The sequence below is a fragment of the Pongo abelii genome, chromosome 6 (assembly GCF_028885655.2).
Source record: "Pongo abelii isolate AG06213 chromosome 6, NHGRI_mPonAbe1-v2.0_pri, whole genome shotgun sequence".
NCBI classification, from domain to species: Eukaryota; Metazoa; Chordata; class Mammalia; order Primates; family Hominidae; genus Pongo; species Pongo abelii.
In genome coordinates this window covers 19871049-19888396 of record NC_071991.2, presented here as the reverse complement: position 1 = coordinate 19888396, position 17348 = coordinate 19871049, and the positions used below count along the sequence as shown (strand labels likewise).

At 46.7% G+C, this 17348-nt stretch overlaps 1 protein-coding gene across 5 annotated transcripts in view; it reads left to right on the top strand.

Moving 5' to 3' along the window:
* Positions 1 to 14516, top strand: part of CALN1 (calneuron 1) — a 625214-nt gene extending 610698 nt beyond the window's left edge. For 4 of the 5 annotated variants that reach the window (XM_024250404.3, XM_024250405.2, XM_054560451.2 and 1 more), the window contains one exon: positions 6107 to 14394. In XM_024250404.3, the coding sequence (XP_024106172.1) occupies positions 6107 to 6234 (128 nt within the window). In that variant the 3' untranslated portion in view covers positions 6235 to 14394. Of the gene's footprint in view, positions 1 to 6106 lie in introns of all 5 variants that reach the window. The other variant, XM_054560450.2, reaches the window with a different exon arrangement.
* Positions 14517 to 17348: the final 2832 nt, after the last annotated feature.

The following is a 17348-nucleotide window of genomic DNA, read 5'->3' as shown; positions in this document are numbered from 1 at the left end:
TCTGCACTTAAAAAAAAAAGCACTTAACACAGTACCCAGCCCACTGAGGCTGGTGTTCAATAAGGAAATAGGAGCATTTAAAAGGTTTATACAAGGGAGCTCGCATTCATTGGGCACAGAGAATTTTCCAGTTCCTTCCTATATGTGTAATCTCCACAAGAAGATAGATCTTTTTTGTGTGTGTTTCTTTTTGTTTTTTTGTTTTTTTTAGACAGAGTCTTGCTCTGTCGCCCAGGCTAGAGTGCAATGGCGTGATCAACCTCTGCCTCCTGGGTTCAAGTGATCCTCCTGCATCAGCCTCCCGAGTAGGTGAGATTACAGGCACACAACACCATGCTCTGTTATTTTTTTTGTGTATTTTTAGTAGCAATGGGGTTTCGCCATGTTGGCCAGGCTGGTCTCAAACTCCTAACCTCAGGTGATCCACCTACCTCAACCTCCCAAAGTGCTGGGAATACAGGTGTGAGCCACCACACCCAGCCCAACAAAGATAGATCTTATTATCCCATTTTACAGATGAGAAAATTGAGGCCTAGGGAAATTTGCTTGCTCAAGGTCACACACAGAATTATGATCCAGATTTTGGTCTGGTTCCAAAGTTATTCCTCTTTGCTTAGCCACACAATTTATGATGATGTCAGAATGTGGTGTAAAATGATTCTCATCAAAGCACAGAGTACTGACTCAGACTAAGGTCTGTTTCAGAGCTGCTATGATCCACTAATGATGTAGAAGCTCCTCTCTGCTTTTGTTTTTTGTTTTGAGTTGGAGTTTCGCTCTTGTTGCCCAGGCTGCAGTGCAATGGCGCAGTTTCGGCTCACTGCAACCTCTGCCTCTTGGGTTCAAGCAATTCTCCTGCCTCAGCCTCCCTAGTAGCTGGTATTACAGGCGCCCGCCACCATGCCCAGCTAATTTTTTGTTTTTAGTAGAGACGGGGTTTCACTATGTTGGCCAAGCTGGTCTCGAACTCCTGACCTCAGGTGATCCACCCACCTCAGCCTCCCAAAGTCCTGGGATTACAGGTGTGAGCCACCACACCCGGCTCTGCTCCTCTCCGCTTATATGACATTGGTGTGAATTCTCCAGGCGATTGCTCAGTCCTTATCTCTCCCTTCCTACTGCTTGGACGGATTTTTAGATCAAACTTGCAGCCCCGCTCTCCTGGGGGATAATCCCTGTTGCTGGTAACCTTGTTTCCTGGTTGACCTTCACAAAGAAGGGCTTCAGCAAAAACTTTCTCCCTCAGCCCAGTCATGCAATGTTTCTCTTCCTAAAGATTTCGCGGGCCCTCAAGATGGAATGGAAAAGGGCTGCCTTTGGAAACATTTCCAGGCGAAGAAGCTGCTCAGAATAAATTAGCCAGAAAGCGTTAGGATATGCTACTTCCACATTCTTGTCTTATTTTCTTCTTCGGCCCTTTCCTTCTTAAATGCCACCTCCTTTTTCCTTCCTGGGACTTGGTATCTTTGTACATTTGCCTACTGATGGGATAAAGCCCATCTCTACCCCAAGGATATTGTCTTCCTCCAGGTAAGAACTTGTAAGATTCTGAGACCCATACCTGAACAGCATTATTTTTAGTAGCCACAAGGTGGAAGCTTGAATCGGCAAGAGAAAGCTGAGCCACAGATACTTTAAATCGCCCCAGGGAAGCAGAAATCAGTGGATTCAGAAGGAATAAAGACAACGAGATGAGACCTAAGAGACGATGGCAAAATAATTCACAAGTATCATACTGGTGAGGGGGCTGGGGGCTGCAGCTGGCTCATTGGGTCACTGTAAGTCAGATCTTAGACTTACAGTTTATCCCAGGCTGACCTATAGTCTTCTATTACAGACTTCTAAATAATAGACAGCAAGAGGCAAGAGTAAATAAATATACAAAAATATAGTACAATGCAAATGCATGATAATCTTCAATAGTTATCAGGAAACGCATGAATTAGTGCCAGGTCGCAGCTCTGTCCACCACACCCAGCATTTGAAGTGCATTTTCTTGAAGCTTGGCTTTCTGGAGAAATCTTCCTGCTCAATGCCATTTTTTTTTTCTTTTTTTTGAGACGGAGTCTCGCTGTCTCCCAGGCTGGAGCACAGTGGCGCGATCTCATCTCACTGCAAGCTCCGCCTCCTGGGTTCACGCCATTCTCCTGCGTCAGCCTCCCCGGTAGCTGGGACTGCAGGTGCCCGCCAACACGCCCGGCTAATTTTTTCTATTTTTTAGTAGAGACAGGGTTTCACCGTGTTAGCCAGGATGGTCTCGATCTCCTGACCTCGTGATCCGCCCGCCTCGGCCTCCCGAAGTGCTGGGATTACAGGCGTGAGCCACCGTGCCCAGCCTCAATGCCATTTTTTTAACTTTTAGTTTAGGTTCAGGGATACATGTGCAGATTTGTTCTATAGGTAAACTCATGTCACGGGCGTTTGTTGTACAGATTATTTCACCACCCAGGCACTAAGCCTAGAACCCAATAGTGATTTTTTTTGCTCCTCTCCCTCCTCCCACCCTCCACCCTCAAGTAGGCCCCAGTGTCTGTGGTTCCCCTCTTTGCATCCATGTGTTCTCATCATTCAGCTCCCACTTGTAAGTGAGAACATGCAGTATTTGATTTTCTCTACCTGCGTTAGTTTGCCAAGGATCATGGCCTCCAGCACCATTAATGTTCCTGTAAAGGATGTAGAAAGCAGTGTGGCGATTCCTCACAGAGCTAGAAACAGAACTACCATTCGATCCAGCAATCCCATTATTGGGTATATATCCAAAGGAACATAAATTGTTCTACCATAAAGACACATGCATGCAATCAACCTAAATGGCCATCAATGGTAGATTGGATAAAGGAAATGTGGTACATAAACACCATGGAATACTACACAGCCATAAAAAAGATCAATGCCATTTTTAGAGATCCTTTGACAAGCCCTTGGGACCCTTTCTCTTAGAGAAAATTCTGTTTGCCTTTGGAAATATGGCCAGCTTCCTACTTCTTACCTGTTATTAATACCAGGAGTTTGGATGAGCCACTTAACATCAAGGGAGAGAGGTAGTTAAGCTTGAGTGATTTTTATATTCTTTAAAGGCATGTGAACACAACCTTGACCTTTTTCTTTTGCTACACAGTCTTCTTTAACAGCTGAATGTAAAGAGCCATCTTCTTCAACACCCCTGATTTAATGTCCCCAACAACACACACACACACAAACACACCCCTCCTGTCCCCAGCAGCTCCATCCTACTCCGGGCCTACTGAATCAAAAACTCCAGAGTGGGTGTCTAGCAACTGCTTAATTGCCTGGAGAGCTTATTAAAACACAAATTCCCAACCTCCACCCCAGAGGTCTGATTCAGTAATTCTGCAGTAGGGCTGAGAATCTCATTTGTATCAAACTCTCAGCTGGCGCTGGTGCTGCTGTTTCAGCCAGTTGCTCTGGAGTAGGTGGCTTCCTGCCGACCTCAAGGGCACAGATGTCTCCTCTAAGCTAACTGGGGAACCGTGCACAACTGCAGGACAGAGAGCAAGGAAGAAAGTGTAGAGGAAAAGGAGGAGGAGACAGGAAAGACATTCTGACATCCACTCAGTTTCCCCTTAGGTAATGCAATGCCTGGCATCCTTGATGCACTTCATCAAAGCCCGCTTGCTTGCTTCTTTCTTTCTTTCTTTCTTTCTTTCTTTCTTTCTTTCTTTCTTTCTTTCTTTTCTTTCTTTCTTTCTTTCTTTCTTTTTCTTTCTTCTTTCTTTCTCCTTCCTTCCTTTGTTTCTTGCTTGCTTCCTTGCTTTCTTGCTTTCTTTCTCCTTCCTTCCTTTCTTTTTCTTTCTTTCTCTCTCTGCTTCCCTTTCTTTGATTCTTTCTTTTTCTTTCTCTTTCTTCTTTCTTCTCTCTCTCTCTCTCTCTCCTGCAGGGTCTAACTCCTCTGTGGCTCAGGCTGGAATACAGTGGTGTGACCACAGCTCACCACAGCCCTGAGCTCTTGGGCTCAAGTGATCCTTCTGCCTCAGCCTCCCAACTAGCTGGGACTACAGGCATGCACCATGACACCCAGCTAAATTTTTTTTTATTTTTTTTTTGTAGGGACGGGGACTTCCTATGTTACCCAGGCTGGTCTCAAACTCCTGGCCTCAAGCAATCCTCCTGCCTTGACCTCCCAAAGTGCAACAATTACAGGCTAATGCTTTTTCTTGTTATTTCCATTTATCTGTTTCTGGCCCATATTAATATCTGCTAATTCATGCCTTTTGATTGAGACCTATACATGGTTTCTCATGGGCGTTATAAAAATGAAAGTGCAAGACCTGGCACAACAGAAAGATTAAGAGAACAAAATCCCTAGACCCAAAGTCAACCCCATGGGGCTATGGTATCTGGAGGCAGGACACCCTGCCTCTGGCATGTCTAAGAGAGTTTGGTGCCTCCCTGTCTTCACATTGGTGCTGCCCAGAGCAAGCAATCCCCACTTCCCCAACTTCAGCCGCATCCATGATCTCATGGAGGGCTTGTTAAACACAGATGGGGACCCCCACTCCCAGAGCCTCCGATTCAGCAGATCTGGGGTGGGGGCTGGACAAGAATGTGCATGTTTTTTTGAGACAGAGTCTCACTCTGTTACCCAGGCTGGAGCACAGTAGCCTGATCTCAGCTCACTGCAACCTCTGCCTCCCGGGTTCAAGCAATTCTCCTACCTCAGCCTCCCAAGTAGCTGAGATTACAGGCGTGTGCCACCATACCCAGCTAATTTTTCTATTTTTAGTAGAGATGGGGTTTCACCATGTCGGCCAGGCTGGTCTCAAACTCCTGACCTCAGGTGATCTGCCCACCCCAGCCTCCCAGAATGCTGGGATTACAGGTGTGAGAGCCACCAAACCCGGTCAAGAGTCTGCATTTTCAAAAACCTCCCAGTGGCCAAGCATGGTGGCTCATGCCTATAATCCCAACACTTTGGGAGGCAGAGGCAAGAGGGTGGCTTGAGCTCAGGAGTTTGAGATTATACTGGGCAACATAGCAAGACCCCATCTCTACAAAAATGAAAATTAAAAAAATTAGTCAGCCAGGCGCGGTGGCTCACACCTGTAATCCCAGCACTCTGGGAGGCCAAGGCGGGCAGATCACAAGGTCAGGAGATCGAGATCATCCTGGCTAACATGGTGAAACCCCATTTCTACTAAAAATACAAAAAATTAGCCGGGCATGGTGGTGGGCACCGGTAGTCCCAGCTACTCAGGAGGCTGAGACAGGAGAATGGCCTGAACCTGGGAGGCGGAGCTTGTAGTGAGCCGAGATCGTGCCACTGCACTCCAGCCTGGGCGACACAGAGAGACTCCGTATCAAAAAAAAAAAAAAAAAAAAAAAAAATTAGGCACAGTGGCACACACTTGTAGTTCCAGCTACTCAGGAGGCTGAAGTGGGAGGACAGCTTGAGCCCAGGAGGTTAAGGCTGCAGTAAGCTACAATAGTACCACTGCCCTCCAGCCTGGGAGACAGAGCAAGACACTGTCTCAAAAAAAAAAAAAAAAAAAAAACTCTCAGTAATGGGGATGCTGCTTGTCCAACAACCCCACTGTAGATGTAGAACCACTGTGTGTATATCTGAAATAATGCAAGAAGTCACTTACAATGATTTAACTAGCAAAACCCAAGAAAGCATCCAGGAAAGGTAAGTTGCACCCAGCTGATCACAGAGGTGTAGGGAAGCATCTGAACTTCTGCTCTGTTCGTATCAGCTGCAGAAATGGATACAGTAGTCACTGGATGATGTCTTTTATGAAACTCACCCTGGAATGTCCCATATTTCCTGGCTCTGAAAGTCACTCTGGCTCTATTCTATCAGAAAATTTAGGCCTTACTCTGATCATCACATCCATCATGGTTCTTGTTATAGAAGTTTTCTCATTTCATACCTTTCACCAGAAGGCATTTTGTATTATGCAGTCTCCATGGCAGTGGTCCCATAAGTGCATGTCAACTTGATTTGACCAGTCTCATCCTATAGGACTCACTGCTGGCCTGTTGAGGAAGAGTTGCAACCTATCTCACTGTGTTATTTCTCTCTTCTGTCTTCTCCCAATCCCTCTTCCCTCTTCCCTCTTTCCACACCTGCTCCTCCCACCACCAGTGCATTCCCAGAAGCAGAACAGACAGACCTGCGTCCGGAAGAGCCTCATATGCGCCTTTGCTATGGCCTTCATCATCAGTGTCATGCTGATTGCAGCCAACCAGATACTCCGGAGCGGCATGGAGTAGCAGCCTCCTGCCAGCCACACTGTGTTGCAGCTCACCGCGCATGTGCATGCCGTGCGGGCAGACTCTTCCTCCACACAGCAGACACGGACCTATGGACTATGGATGGATGCGGACGATGGAACCGTTCAGTAAAGAACCCAAGGTTGAGTGCAACTGGGGTTGCACTTCAGCTTCATCTCCTTGGCAGGGACACTAAAGGGCTGTCTTCAGTGCTTTAATGGTTTTGTTTTCTAATGCAATAAATCGCCAGGATTTCCAAATGATTGCTTCAACCATCAGTCATAACTCTAGAGAAAAACTTCATCTTCATCTCGGAATTCCAGCGGCCCTCCAGGTATAATGATGAGTGAGCAAGAGAGAGGCATGAACACACACAGTCACCTCCACTCCCCATTCTTTCAGCCCAAGGGTAAACAGGAGACTCTCTACTGAGGTCAACCCTCAGTTCCAAGAGGCTGACTTCAGGGTTGCCACAGAAGAGGGGGCTTTCCATCCCAGCCTGGCTTCCTTCCTCCACCCAGTGGAGACCCCCCCAAGGCATGAGGGGAAAGCCATTAAGTGGGGTGCAGCCCCTGGCGGTCTTCAGCTGCACCCCTCACTGCTTCCGTTCTTACTGCCTTTTCTAGAGGACTGCCATTGGTAGAGCTGGGGTGCTCTCAGTTTCCGTCGGCACTTGGCTTTCTGTTCCTAGAGCCCATCCCGCACCAGCATTTTGGAACCTGCAGAGAGCCTTTCTCCCAGCTTTGCCGCCTGTGCTGCCATTAGAGAAAAAAAGAAGCATAATCGTGGGCATCTCTATAACATAGACAGATATATATATTTGGCTTCTTCATGTGTGATGTCATTCTTCCCTAATCGCTTACACCTAATGTAAGCTTGTCCTCCCTCCCACACTCATCCCTGCTTCTTTGGGGCAGAGGTGAGGCAGGTTGAGGGGGGAGGGGACTGAGACTGGCGGTGAGGTTTTGACACCCACACCCAGCCATCTGGAGTCGTGGAGACCCACCACGTCTCTATGCCGGATGACCTTTGTAAGTTAAGGTCCTTGTGCATCTTACCTTTCCCTTACCTTGGAGTTTGCTTTGTTAGTCTTCCCCAGCTAAAAAGAGAAATGCAATCCAAAATGGAAAGATGGAGAGATCAAACGACTGTATTTTACATAAGATCTTCTGGTCTTCAGATTCTGCAACTGACTCATTTTCAGGAGGTTGGGGGAAAAGATGTTTATGAGTTTAGCCAACAGAACAGGTAATTTACTCCTGCCTGCAGAATACTTTTGTTGGGGAAGGGAACTGAATCCAAGGATCTGTTTTCAACACCATTCCAAGTCTGTAATTTCCTGACTTTTCCTAGATGTCAGCCACTACTATGAATTCAAGCTTGTATAGTCAGATTAGCCAGTAATCTCTAGGTGTAATAGTTCCCTTTGTACTTTTCCAAGCTCAGGTCTTTATTTTGTAATGGAATTACCTTGCTCCTACTTCTTTTGATTACATCCTAAAACTACATGCTTCCCCCCTTTCTTCCAGTAGCAAGCCACCAGAAGCTTTCTTGTCTCAATGCAGTGGGTAGGGTTTTTTGGTGCGTTGTGTGTTCCTGATTTCCCTCCCTGTCTTCCCGCTCAGCTTTCTCCCTACTGCCTTCTCAGACTTGGAGCACCAAGGTCTCCGATGAGAGTTTTCTCATTCACCTCTGCAAGTGCTACTGGCAACAGCCTGAGGGCAGCTGTAGAAACTTTCCCTCTGTGGGAGAGTATGAATATTCCTGATGAGCACAAGTAAAACTAAGGTTTCAGCCATAATATGGAGGAGGGAGCAGATGTAAGCTTCCAAGAGCCTGGGGGATCGCATGTCCCTATGCAAAACTTCCTGGAGTTCAGCCCAGCAAGGCCAGACCAAGGAGGCAGCAACCTGCCTTTCCCCTTTGCCTGCCCTGCTGCCTGCACACTGCATGCCTGCCCCTTCTGCTGCTCCCGTTGGCTGACTCACCACTGTCCCCTTAGGACTGGAATTCTCAACTAGAACAGGTCCAAATGCAGAATATTAATACATCGAACAACTTCATCCTTAATCTCTGCCCTGGGCAGTTTGCCCTGTCCCATCTGGATTTGGATGGGAAGGCATAGCAGATCTTGAAGGGATATACTTCCCTGTCTTTCGCTGATCTCCGAACCATCAAACCACATCCATAGGGGTGCAGGACCCTAAGTAGACTGGGTAGAAACCCCAGGGATGATTCTTCAAAGCCCCCTCCCGCATTGAGAGGGGACTGAAATGCTGCAGCTGAGGCTGGTCTTCAGGGCAGAAAATGAGTACTTCTTTGAAGGTGGCTTTTTTGCGAGTTCTTCTGCCTCCTGCTGGAGAACAGAGACCCTTCAAGAGGTGAGGGTTAGATTTCATTGGCAGAGCGATTAGCAACTGTGCAGGAGTAGGGAGGAAAAGGGAGTTCTGGAGAGGCGCCGTCATCCTGTTTTCTGCAAAGGCTGCAGGATTCCTTTCCTAACGGTGACCTTCTTGCTCCCAGTGACCTGGAAGCAAGCCCACCCTCCCCAGTGGAAAATCTAGGAGAATGCATTCTCCTGCAGACTGCTAGAGAGAGATGGCAAGAAGGAAGACACAGAATTCTTTCTGACAGCCTAGGAGTTAACTTCCCACTGTGGTAACCCCCCACATGGCACCCAGGGACTGAAGGACACAGTGTGTGGAGACGGCCCTAAGCTAGCGGCATTCCTTAGACTTCAGGAGCTCAGAGTTTGTCCCGGTGACTTGCACCCTGGCTGCTTTGCTTGGACAGTTTGTCTTGGGTATAGGGAAGGCTTCCTTGTCAGGCAGCCAACTCCCAGCCCTGTTCACACAAATTTTATGCTAGGGCCCCATGCCAGTCAGTGTCCCCATCATGGTGGCTATGAAGCTCACGGCTGAAGGTTCCAGAAGGTCCTGGTCTCCCATGCCCAAGGGATGCCATGTAGCCCCAGCTGGAGGTGACTTCCGCAGGAATTGAGAGGGAAGAGCCCACCCCTCACTCTCTCCTCCAGACTTAGGAACCAGTGACCTTGGCTGCTCAACTGTGTGGAGGCTGAGTGACAAACACAGGTTGGCTCATTCTTGCTGCAAGGGCAGGTACCCCCCGCTGCCCCCGCCGGAAAGCACAAGTGATGAGCAAGAAGGCATTTCCTTGGGAGAGAAGGGGAAATGGATCCTGACCCCCTTGATCCCCAAAGAAGCTGTGCCCTACCTTTCCAGATACCCACAAAGCTCCCAGACAGAATCTAGCATCGGGACTATTAGCAGTGGCTTCCAGAATGTGCATGGGTCCCACGTGACTGATCTGACAAAAAAAAGAGGGATATTACCATGGCAACCCTTGCATTCCACCCTGAGTTTGCCAAGGCACACAAAAATAGGGAACATTTTCTTAAAGAACACTCCAATTCAGCCTGAGTGCAACCTGACTCTCTGCATCTGTATCCTGCTGGGAGAGGCAATTACCCTTAAAGAATCTGGGTGGTTTCTCTGCCTTTTTGTCTTGCATTTGAACTTGTCCTTCTATTTACTCAGGAGAACAGGAGCTACCTGTAAGCCCTGGTATCTCCCCATCCCTACTCCCAGCCCCTTCTCCCAGGGTCCAGAGCCAGACCCCTTAATCTAGGTAAATAGACAGAAATATCATCTTGGAAGGCAAACAAGATATTAAGCCTCCACTCTTTAAAAGTATCGGTTTGCCTGTTGAGCACACTCCCGCAAGCCAGACGTGTGAACTTTGGTGAACTGAGGTTTACGTGTGGTCTTAGGCAAACCCAGTGGTTTCAGAAATGTCTGGGTGTTTTATTTGCAGAGAACAAGATGTGTCTTATGAGTCTTCTTTCTCAATACCTGCCCTGTCTCAAATTTCACTTGACAAATGGTCTACGATCTTGCAGTTATCCAAAAGAGCCTATGAAAAATGGACAGCTGCTTTTGACAATAATGCCCCTCCCAACTTCCCATTCATAGAATCATAAAGCGATATGTTTCAGAACTGAGAGAGAAAAGTTTACCTTTTATTCCAAATGCCTCCTACTCGGTTTAAGTCCAGACTCAGGTCATAAATCAAAGACAGTTTTGCACGTTGCTCTTCACCTAAATCTAGCAGTTTCCCTGAGGCCCTATGCGGGCATGGACAGAAAATGAAGGATGCAACCACCCAGGACAGCTCCCTGGTTTGGGCTGGCCTGGCCACGTGTGGTCACTTGTCCTGGGATCCGTGTTTACTGTGTCCTTGCTCTCCTTCCTTGCAGAAGCTGCTAAGCTCTGCTCCTCCTAACTGCAGGTCTCAAACCCTATTGGGTCATTTTGCCACACTATTTCTCCAAAGGCTCATAGTCATTACATTTTTCACCGTTGCACCAAGATACAGGGAGGGTCTGGAATTCCCCTGCTAGGAAGGGCCCCTTTTCCTGTATCACTGTGATGGTACAGATGAACTGAGATTAAACTTTTAGACTTCACACATCCTGGTTGTATAACCAGGAGGTCTGCAGAGCTGCAACCCCTGAAGAACATTTGTCTTAAAAGACCTCAAATCAGAACATTCTCATTGGCTTCTTCAGTGATCCCCATGGAGCTAAGAGTCCATAACCTAAAGGCCTTACCATAGCCATCTTCCCTCCACACCTGATTGCTCAGCTGCCCGAGAAGGGGAGAATCTATCTGAAATAGAAAAGAAGCATTAAGGACCAGGTGCGGTGGCTCACACCTATAATCCCAGCACTTTGGGAGGCCGAGGCAGGTGGATCACTTGAGATCAGGAGTTCAAGACCAGCCTGGCCAACATGGTGAAACCCCATCTCTACTAAAAAAAAATACAAAAATTAGCCGAGCATGGTGTCGGGCACCTGTAATCCTAGCTACTCTGGAGGCTGAGGTGGGAGAATCACTTGAACCCTGGAGGCGGAGGCTGCAGTGAGCTGAGATCGTGCCACTGCACTCCAGCCTGGGCAACAGAGCAAAACTTCATGTCAAAAAATAATTTTAAGAAAGAAACATTATTCACCAGCTAAGACTTTTCAATTTAAATTATTTGAAGTGACGGCAACATAGAGGAGAATCTGGGCTGCCTCTTACCAACCCAGTCACCATGATAATTTGAGTGTCACAACTGTTCAGCTTCACTTCATACTTGCTTTGACTAACTCACTCAGGGGACTGTCCTCAATATTTTGGCCCTGCCATAAATAGGTGTATGTTAGTCCGTTTTGCATTGCTATAAAGGAATACCTTAACACTGGGTAATTTATAAAGAAAAGAGGTTTATTTGGCTCGCAGTTCTGCAGGCTGTTTGAGCAAGGTATCAACATCCTCTTGGCTTCTGGTGAGACCTCAGAAAGCTTTGACCCATAGTGGAAGGTGAAGGGGGAGCAGGCACGTCACACAGCAAGAACAGGAGCAAGAGAGAGGAGAAGAGGTGCCAGTCTCCTTTTCTTAACAACCAGCAATTGCATGAACTAATAAAGCAAGAATTCACTCATTACTACAGGGAGGGCACCGAGTCATTAATGAGGAATCTGTCCCTATGACCCAAATATCTCCCAGCAGGCCCCACCTCCAACATTGGAGATCAACATGAAATTTGGAGGGAACAAATATCCAACCTCTATGATTGGTTTGGAGGAATGAGATCAATTACACCAACAAGCCAAGCATTTCTCTTAGTATCCTATGGTCATTGCTAATGCATATGGTCATTTTGACAGCTGTGGTTTCTCCTTCATATTCATTTGGGACTCTTCATAGGGTCTCGAGAGACATAATACTGTTCAAAATGTCTCCAAGGCAAAATTAATTTTATTCCGTTGACTGGAAATATATCACAAAGAATGAGGTTTTTCCAGTCCCACCCACAAGACAGTCCTCTGAAAGTGGAAAAGCTTGCCCGGCCACCTGCCCCTACCCTGACCTTGGGGTAGTTCATCAGTTGAGCACACCCCCCATGCCGGGCATAGACTCACCCATCTCTTTTCCTCAGGTATGATGGGTTGGCTTTCAAACTAGTGTTTCTCGCACTGTTAGAAGTTATTGTCCAAGTGGAAAGGATGCAGAGGCTGGAATTTTCCAGTGGGATAGAAGAGCAGACTAATTAGGAAGGAATATTCCAGGGAATGCAAGGTGCGACTGCGATATTGCTCCATCCCTGGACCTGAGGGAGACAAAGAAAGTTCTTAAAGGGCTGCAGATGCTGTCCTCTGAAGGTCTTCTCCGAATCGCTGGCCTACTTTGGAAACATACAGGGCATTGAGTGTCACGGGGCTGCCCATCAGTCTGATCCACACGAAAGGCTCTGTGAATTTCAAGAGCAGGCTGGTAGCTCGCCATTCCTGGGAGGATGCTGACATCTGTCAAGCCCAGAATGCCTCTCTCAGGGCTCTCAGACCTGTTAAACTGAGGCCAGGAGAGCAGAAGAAAGAACTCAAAGTGTGGTCGGTACTACCAGCTGGAGAAAGCCCAGGAGCTAGGACTCTTCCACCCACTCTCTAGGTTATGTTGAGTGACATTCCTCCCTGGCTTCAGGTTTCTCTAAAGCCAGAGGAAAAGTAAACCAGACAAGCCCTCCCATCTGTTTTGTCTGAAACAAGATGGAGTGAATGCTCCCTACTGAGAGGGTCCGGATTTCACCCATGAATTGCACTAGGAACTGGGAGCTCCTTTTTGAACACAAGTCCCAAGAGGCAGTTGTGATAAAGTCTCTCTTTTGGTGTCCGCTGTCTGTAAATGAAACAATGCAAATTGGTGTATGTCAGATGTGTCACAGCTTGCAGGCAAGAGGTTTTGTTTATTCCCTAAGGACTTGCTGACTCGAGGGAGCATCAAAGATGAGCTTTCTGTCTTTGTCTTGGCAAGTGTGAAAATAAAGGGAGTCAGTCACCTCGCCAAAGGTCACGTGAATCAGAATTCAGGAGAAAGTTGGAGGAAACAATGGCAGATTCCAAGAAGAGATGCTTGTTTCTCCATTTGAGAAAGCCTTACTGAAAGCTACTGAATAAAGAGCACAATTTCCAGTTATTTCTTTATTTGCTTTTTTTTTTTTTTCTGGCCACTATAACAGCACTTCCAGTATATGTTGATAGTAGCTTGTAATTATTCCTAATACCGAAGAAAGAAGAGAGTCGTGATCTTTGGTGATTGTGAGGAATTAGATTAACAGTCCCGGGAGACCGGCTACCTGCGATAGCCCTTTAAATGGCTAATGAGGGATGCTGAGTGCTGAGCGGTGCCTGCTTTTGATGTGGCCCACCCATGACCGGGAGAGAGGGCAGGAAGAGAGCAGCTGCAGGATCCACAGGTCTCTAGCCCTTCTGCCCCAGGCAACATAAAACCCTAGATTCTTGTTTTTTTTTCCCTCTTCCTAAAGTAGACTGACGTCCCAGTAATTGTTTTTCTAACAAGCCCTGTTGTTCTCCCTGGGAAAGACCTAGATTGGCCAAGAAAGGATCCTCTCAGCTCCTGGTGGAGAGTTGCACAAGCCAGTGGCTCTCAACTCTCTCCAAGGAAAATTAAAGCATATTTTATCTTTCTTAGCTCAAAATCAGCTTTCAGGGGTCCTCGAGTGGCTTCTTAGTGGGGTCTGATTTTCTTCCCCAGTTCTGAATCCAGGAAGAAGCTTTTTCTCCAAGGACTAACCAAAAACAATGACTTTGGAGAAAAATTAGACACAGAGAGTCTGTCCAGGCATTGGGTTGGTGAACTGTCAACTGTTGGGCGGGGAGGAGGGGTCGCTATGATCGTAGCGGTCATTAGACTTGGGACGTGAGTGTCTCTCAAAGCACAGTAGTAAATGACTGTATTTTGTATATTGCCCCCAATATGTTGGGTGTAAATAGAAGCACAGCTGGGGACTGATCATGGCCAGGACGATTGGAGCTTGGCAGCTCTCATATCCAGAATAAGCCACTAAGACGGAACTCATCAATCACCATCTTCCCATTTACCTCATTAGCATCCCATTTTCTCTCATTCAGTATTAGTTGATGATTTCTGCTATTAAGTGATGAGAAAGTCAGCAGACTAGTCAAAAAAGAATCTTTATATAAAATGTACATATTAATATAAATTAACTTAGCATGCAACTTACCGATCAAATGAAGTATATATTATTAATATGTTATCTTAGTGTATAAAGGAAAACTGCCATATTTACCAGATGTTTTCTTTAACCGAACTTGTCTGTAAATATATAATCTGTATAAAAAGAGTCTAATTTACCATTATTTATGCAATAGAAAAAATAAAAGTTTTTTTTTCTTTTGACAAGAGATTCCATTCATTACGTGTGGTTTGATTTACAAATGGGTCAGGAGACTCATTCCTGGGACCCCAAAGGGCAACCAGTTCTGTTCAATGACAGCCTGGCATCACCAAGAAGCCACAGGTGAGAAAGCGGCCTTGGGATCTCGCTGTCTGCTGGGATGCTAAAGAGAGATGACTGGCGTTAGGGCAAGTAAGTGGACTGTGGAACATACGGTGAGAATTATGAAGTGTCTTCTGGCTAGGGAGCAGACATTATAATTTTTAAAACTTTGCAGACACCCAAGCTAGTGGTGTCATCCTTTTGGGATTCTGTTTGCCAAATTCTTCTCAACATTACGTTAAGGCATTGCATAGCTTTTACTTAAGCTTTTGGAATTTTTAATGCTATCTGAGCTTCTTGGAAACAGAAAAAGACACCTATTTCCTTAAATAAGGAAACGCAGGGTATGACAAAGTTAAGTGACTTGATTAAGGGCACTAGCTGAGATCATGCCCAAAGTTTCTTTTCTTTCTTTAGAGACAGGGTCTCCCTCTGTCACCCAGGCTGGAGTATAGTGGTGTAATCATAGCTCACTGCAGCCTTGAACACCTGGGTTCAAGCGATCTTCCCACCTCGGCTTCCTGGGTAGCTGAAACTACAGGTGGGCACCATTATGAATAGTTAATTAAAAAATTTTTTTTAGAGATGGGGTCTCAGTATGTTGCCCAGGCTGGTCTTGAACTCCTGGGCTCAAGTGATCCTCCTGCCTTGGCCTTCTGAATAGCTGAGACTGCATGCTCATCCCATAGCACCCAGCTTATTTTTATTTTTAATTTTTGGCAGAGACAGGGTCTCACTCTATTGCCCAGACTGGTGTCAAACTCCTGGGCTCCAGTGATCTTCCCACCTCAGCCTCCCAACTAGCTGTGACTACGGGTTCACTGCCCAAATTTGGACCAGAACTCGGCCTCCTGTTTCCAAGAACCATGAAGCATCTCATATTTTCTTCACTTCTCAAAAATGTTATCTCACATTTTTCCAGATGCCTTGTTTTTAGCCAAAAAACTGAGTTTCCAATTGGGTTGGATCTTCCAGGGTCCTCTCAGGCACCCTGTTTTAAATATTCCATTTTATATACCTTCTCAGGGGTCGCTTATGAGGTGAATTCACTAAGCATTTGTTATTGTTTTAAAAATCCTAAAAATAGAATGTTTCAGGCATAAAGCACACTTTTCTTTATGCTTTTCACTCCATTAAAGGCCTCTGGAAAATTCCAGCGAGATGATGACTTAGAGGTTATCCTCTCTGATCTGCCGTTTTTCATTTTTGTTATTATAATCCAGCACCTAGTTATGAATATTCTTTTTCCCTGGCAACTCACCCCCAGTTTCCTGTATAACAAACTGCTCACCAGAGCACTGACCACAGAACTCAGTGTCTGCGAGCCCTGACACACTGAGATGAGGACAATGAACCCCAAAGACTCATTGTCCAATGTGGGCCCAAACTGGATAACATCCAAAGAAAAACAAAATTCTCCCTTAAGATGTGAACCTACCTTTCAGTCCCATTGAAATTTTTTTTTTTTTTTTTTTTTTTTTTGAGATGGAGTTTCAGTCTTGTTGCCCAGGCTGGAGTGCAATGGCGCGATCTCAGCTCACTGCAACCTCTGCCTCCTGGGTTCAAGCTATTCTCCTGCCTCGGCCTCCCGAGTAGCTGGGGTTACAGGCATGCACCACCACGCCCGGCTAATTTTGTATTTTTAGTAGAGACAGGGTTTCTCCATGTTGGTCAGGCTGGTGTCGAACTCCCGACCTCAGGTGATCTGTCTGCCTCGGCCTCCCAAAGTGCTGGGATTACAGGTGTCAGCCACCATGCCCAGCCGAAATTTTTCCATGATTTCGTAGCAAAATGAAATTCAAAGGCTTTTCTTTCACATAAAGGTTTGTGGTTCAGCCACATTTGCAGTTAGAAAGCTGTGCCCGTGGATTCTCTGCTGAATCCAGAAGGTCTACCTATAGCAAGGAGCTTTGTTTTGAGTGACAAAGGATCGCTGCAGTGGCTGCCGCAGACCTGAGGCCAAGTTCTGTCTTTCACTCCCTAGTTTTAGGACACAGGACACCTGAGTTTCTTTTCCTTTTCTTTCTTTCTTTTTTTTTTTTTTAAGATGGACTCTTGCTCTGTCTCCCAGACTGGAGTGCAGTGGCATGATCTCAGCTCACTGCAACCTCCGCCTCCTGGGTTCAAGTGATTCTTGTGCCTCAGCCTCCCCAGTAGCTGGGATTACAGGCGCACACCACCACTACTTCCTGGCTAATTTTTTTTGCATTTTTCATAGAGACGGGGGTTTCGCCATGTTGGCCAGGCTGGTCTCGAGCTCCTGACCTCAGGTGATCCACCCACCTCGGCCTCCCAAAGTGCTGGGATTACAGGCATGAGCCGCCGTACCCAGCCCAGAACACCCAGGTTTCAATCACGAGGCCATGCCCTGAGCAGAGGAAACAGCTATGTTCTAGCCTCCCAGGTACACACCTGTAGCTCCTGGTTCTCTGCACCTGGGGCAATGCTCCACATCCCAAGCATAGGTCAGCATGTGGCCAGAGGGCTCCTTTGGTTTCAGTGGTCTTTGGTAATCTGTCCTGCAACTGTGCTCGAACCTGGCTGCCTGCACCAGGCAAGAACCCTGCTCTCATTTCTGAGTTTCCTAAGACCAAGAAGAAAGACGCAGGTACCAACCACCAGGAATCTCCGGAGCCATATTAAGATGACATGCTGTCTCAGATTCTCTGGGGTTCATAGCCCCACTTTGGCTCTTGGGACCTTGGCTTCTCACTCTTTCCCCATCTTTCTTC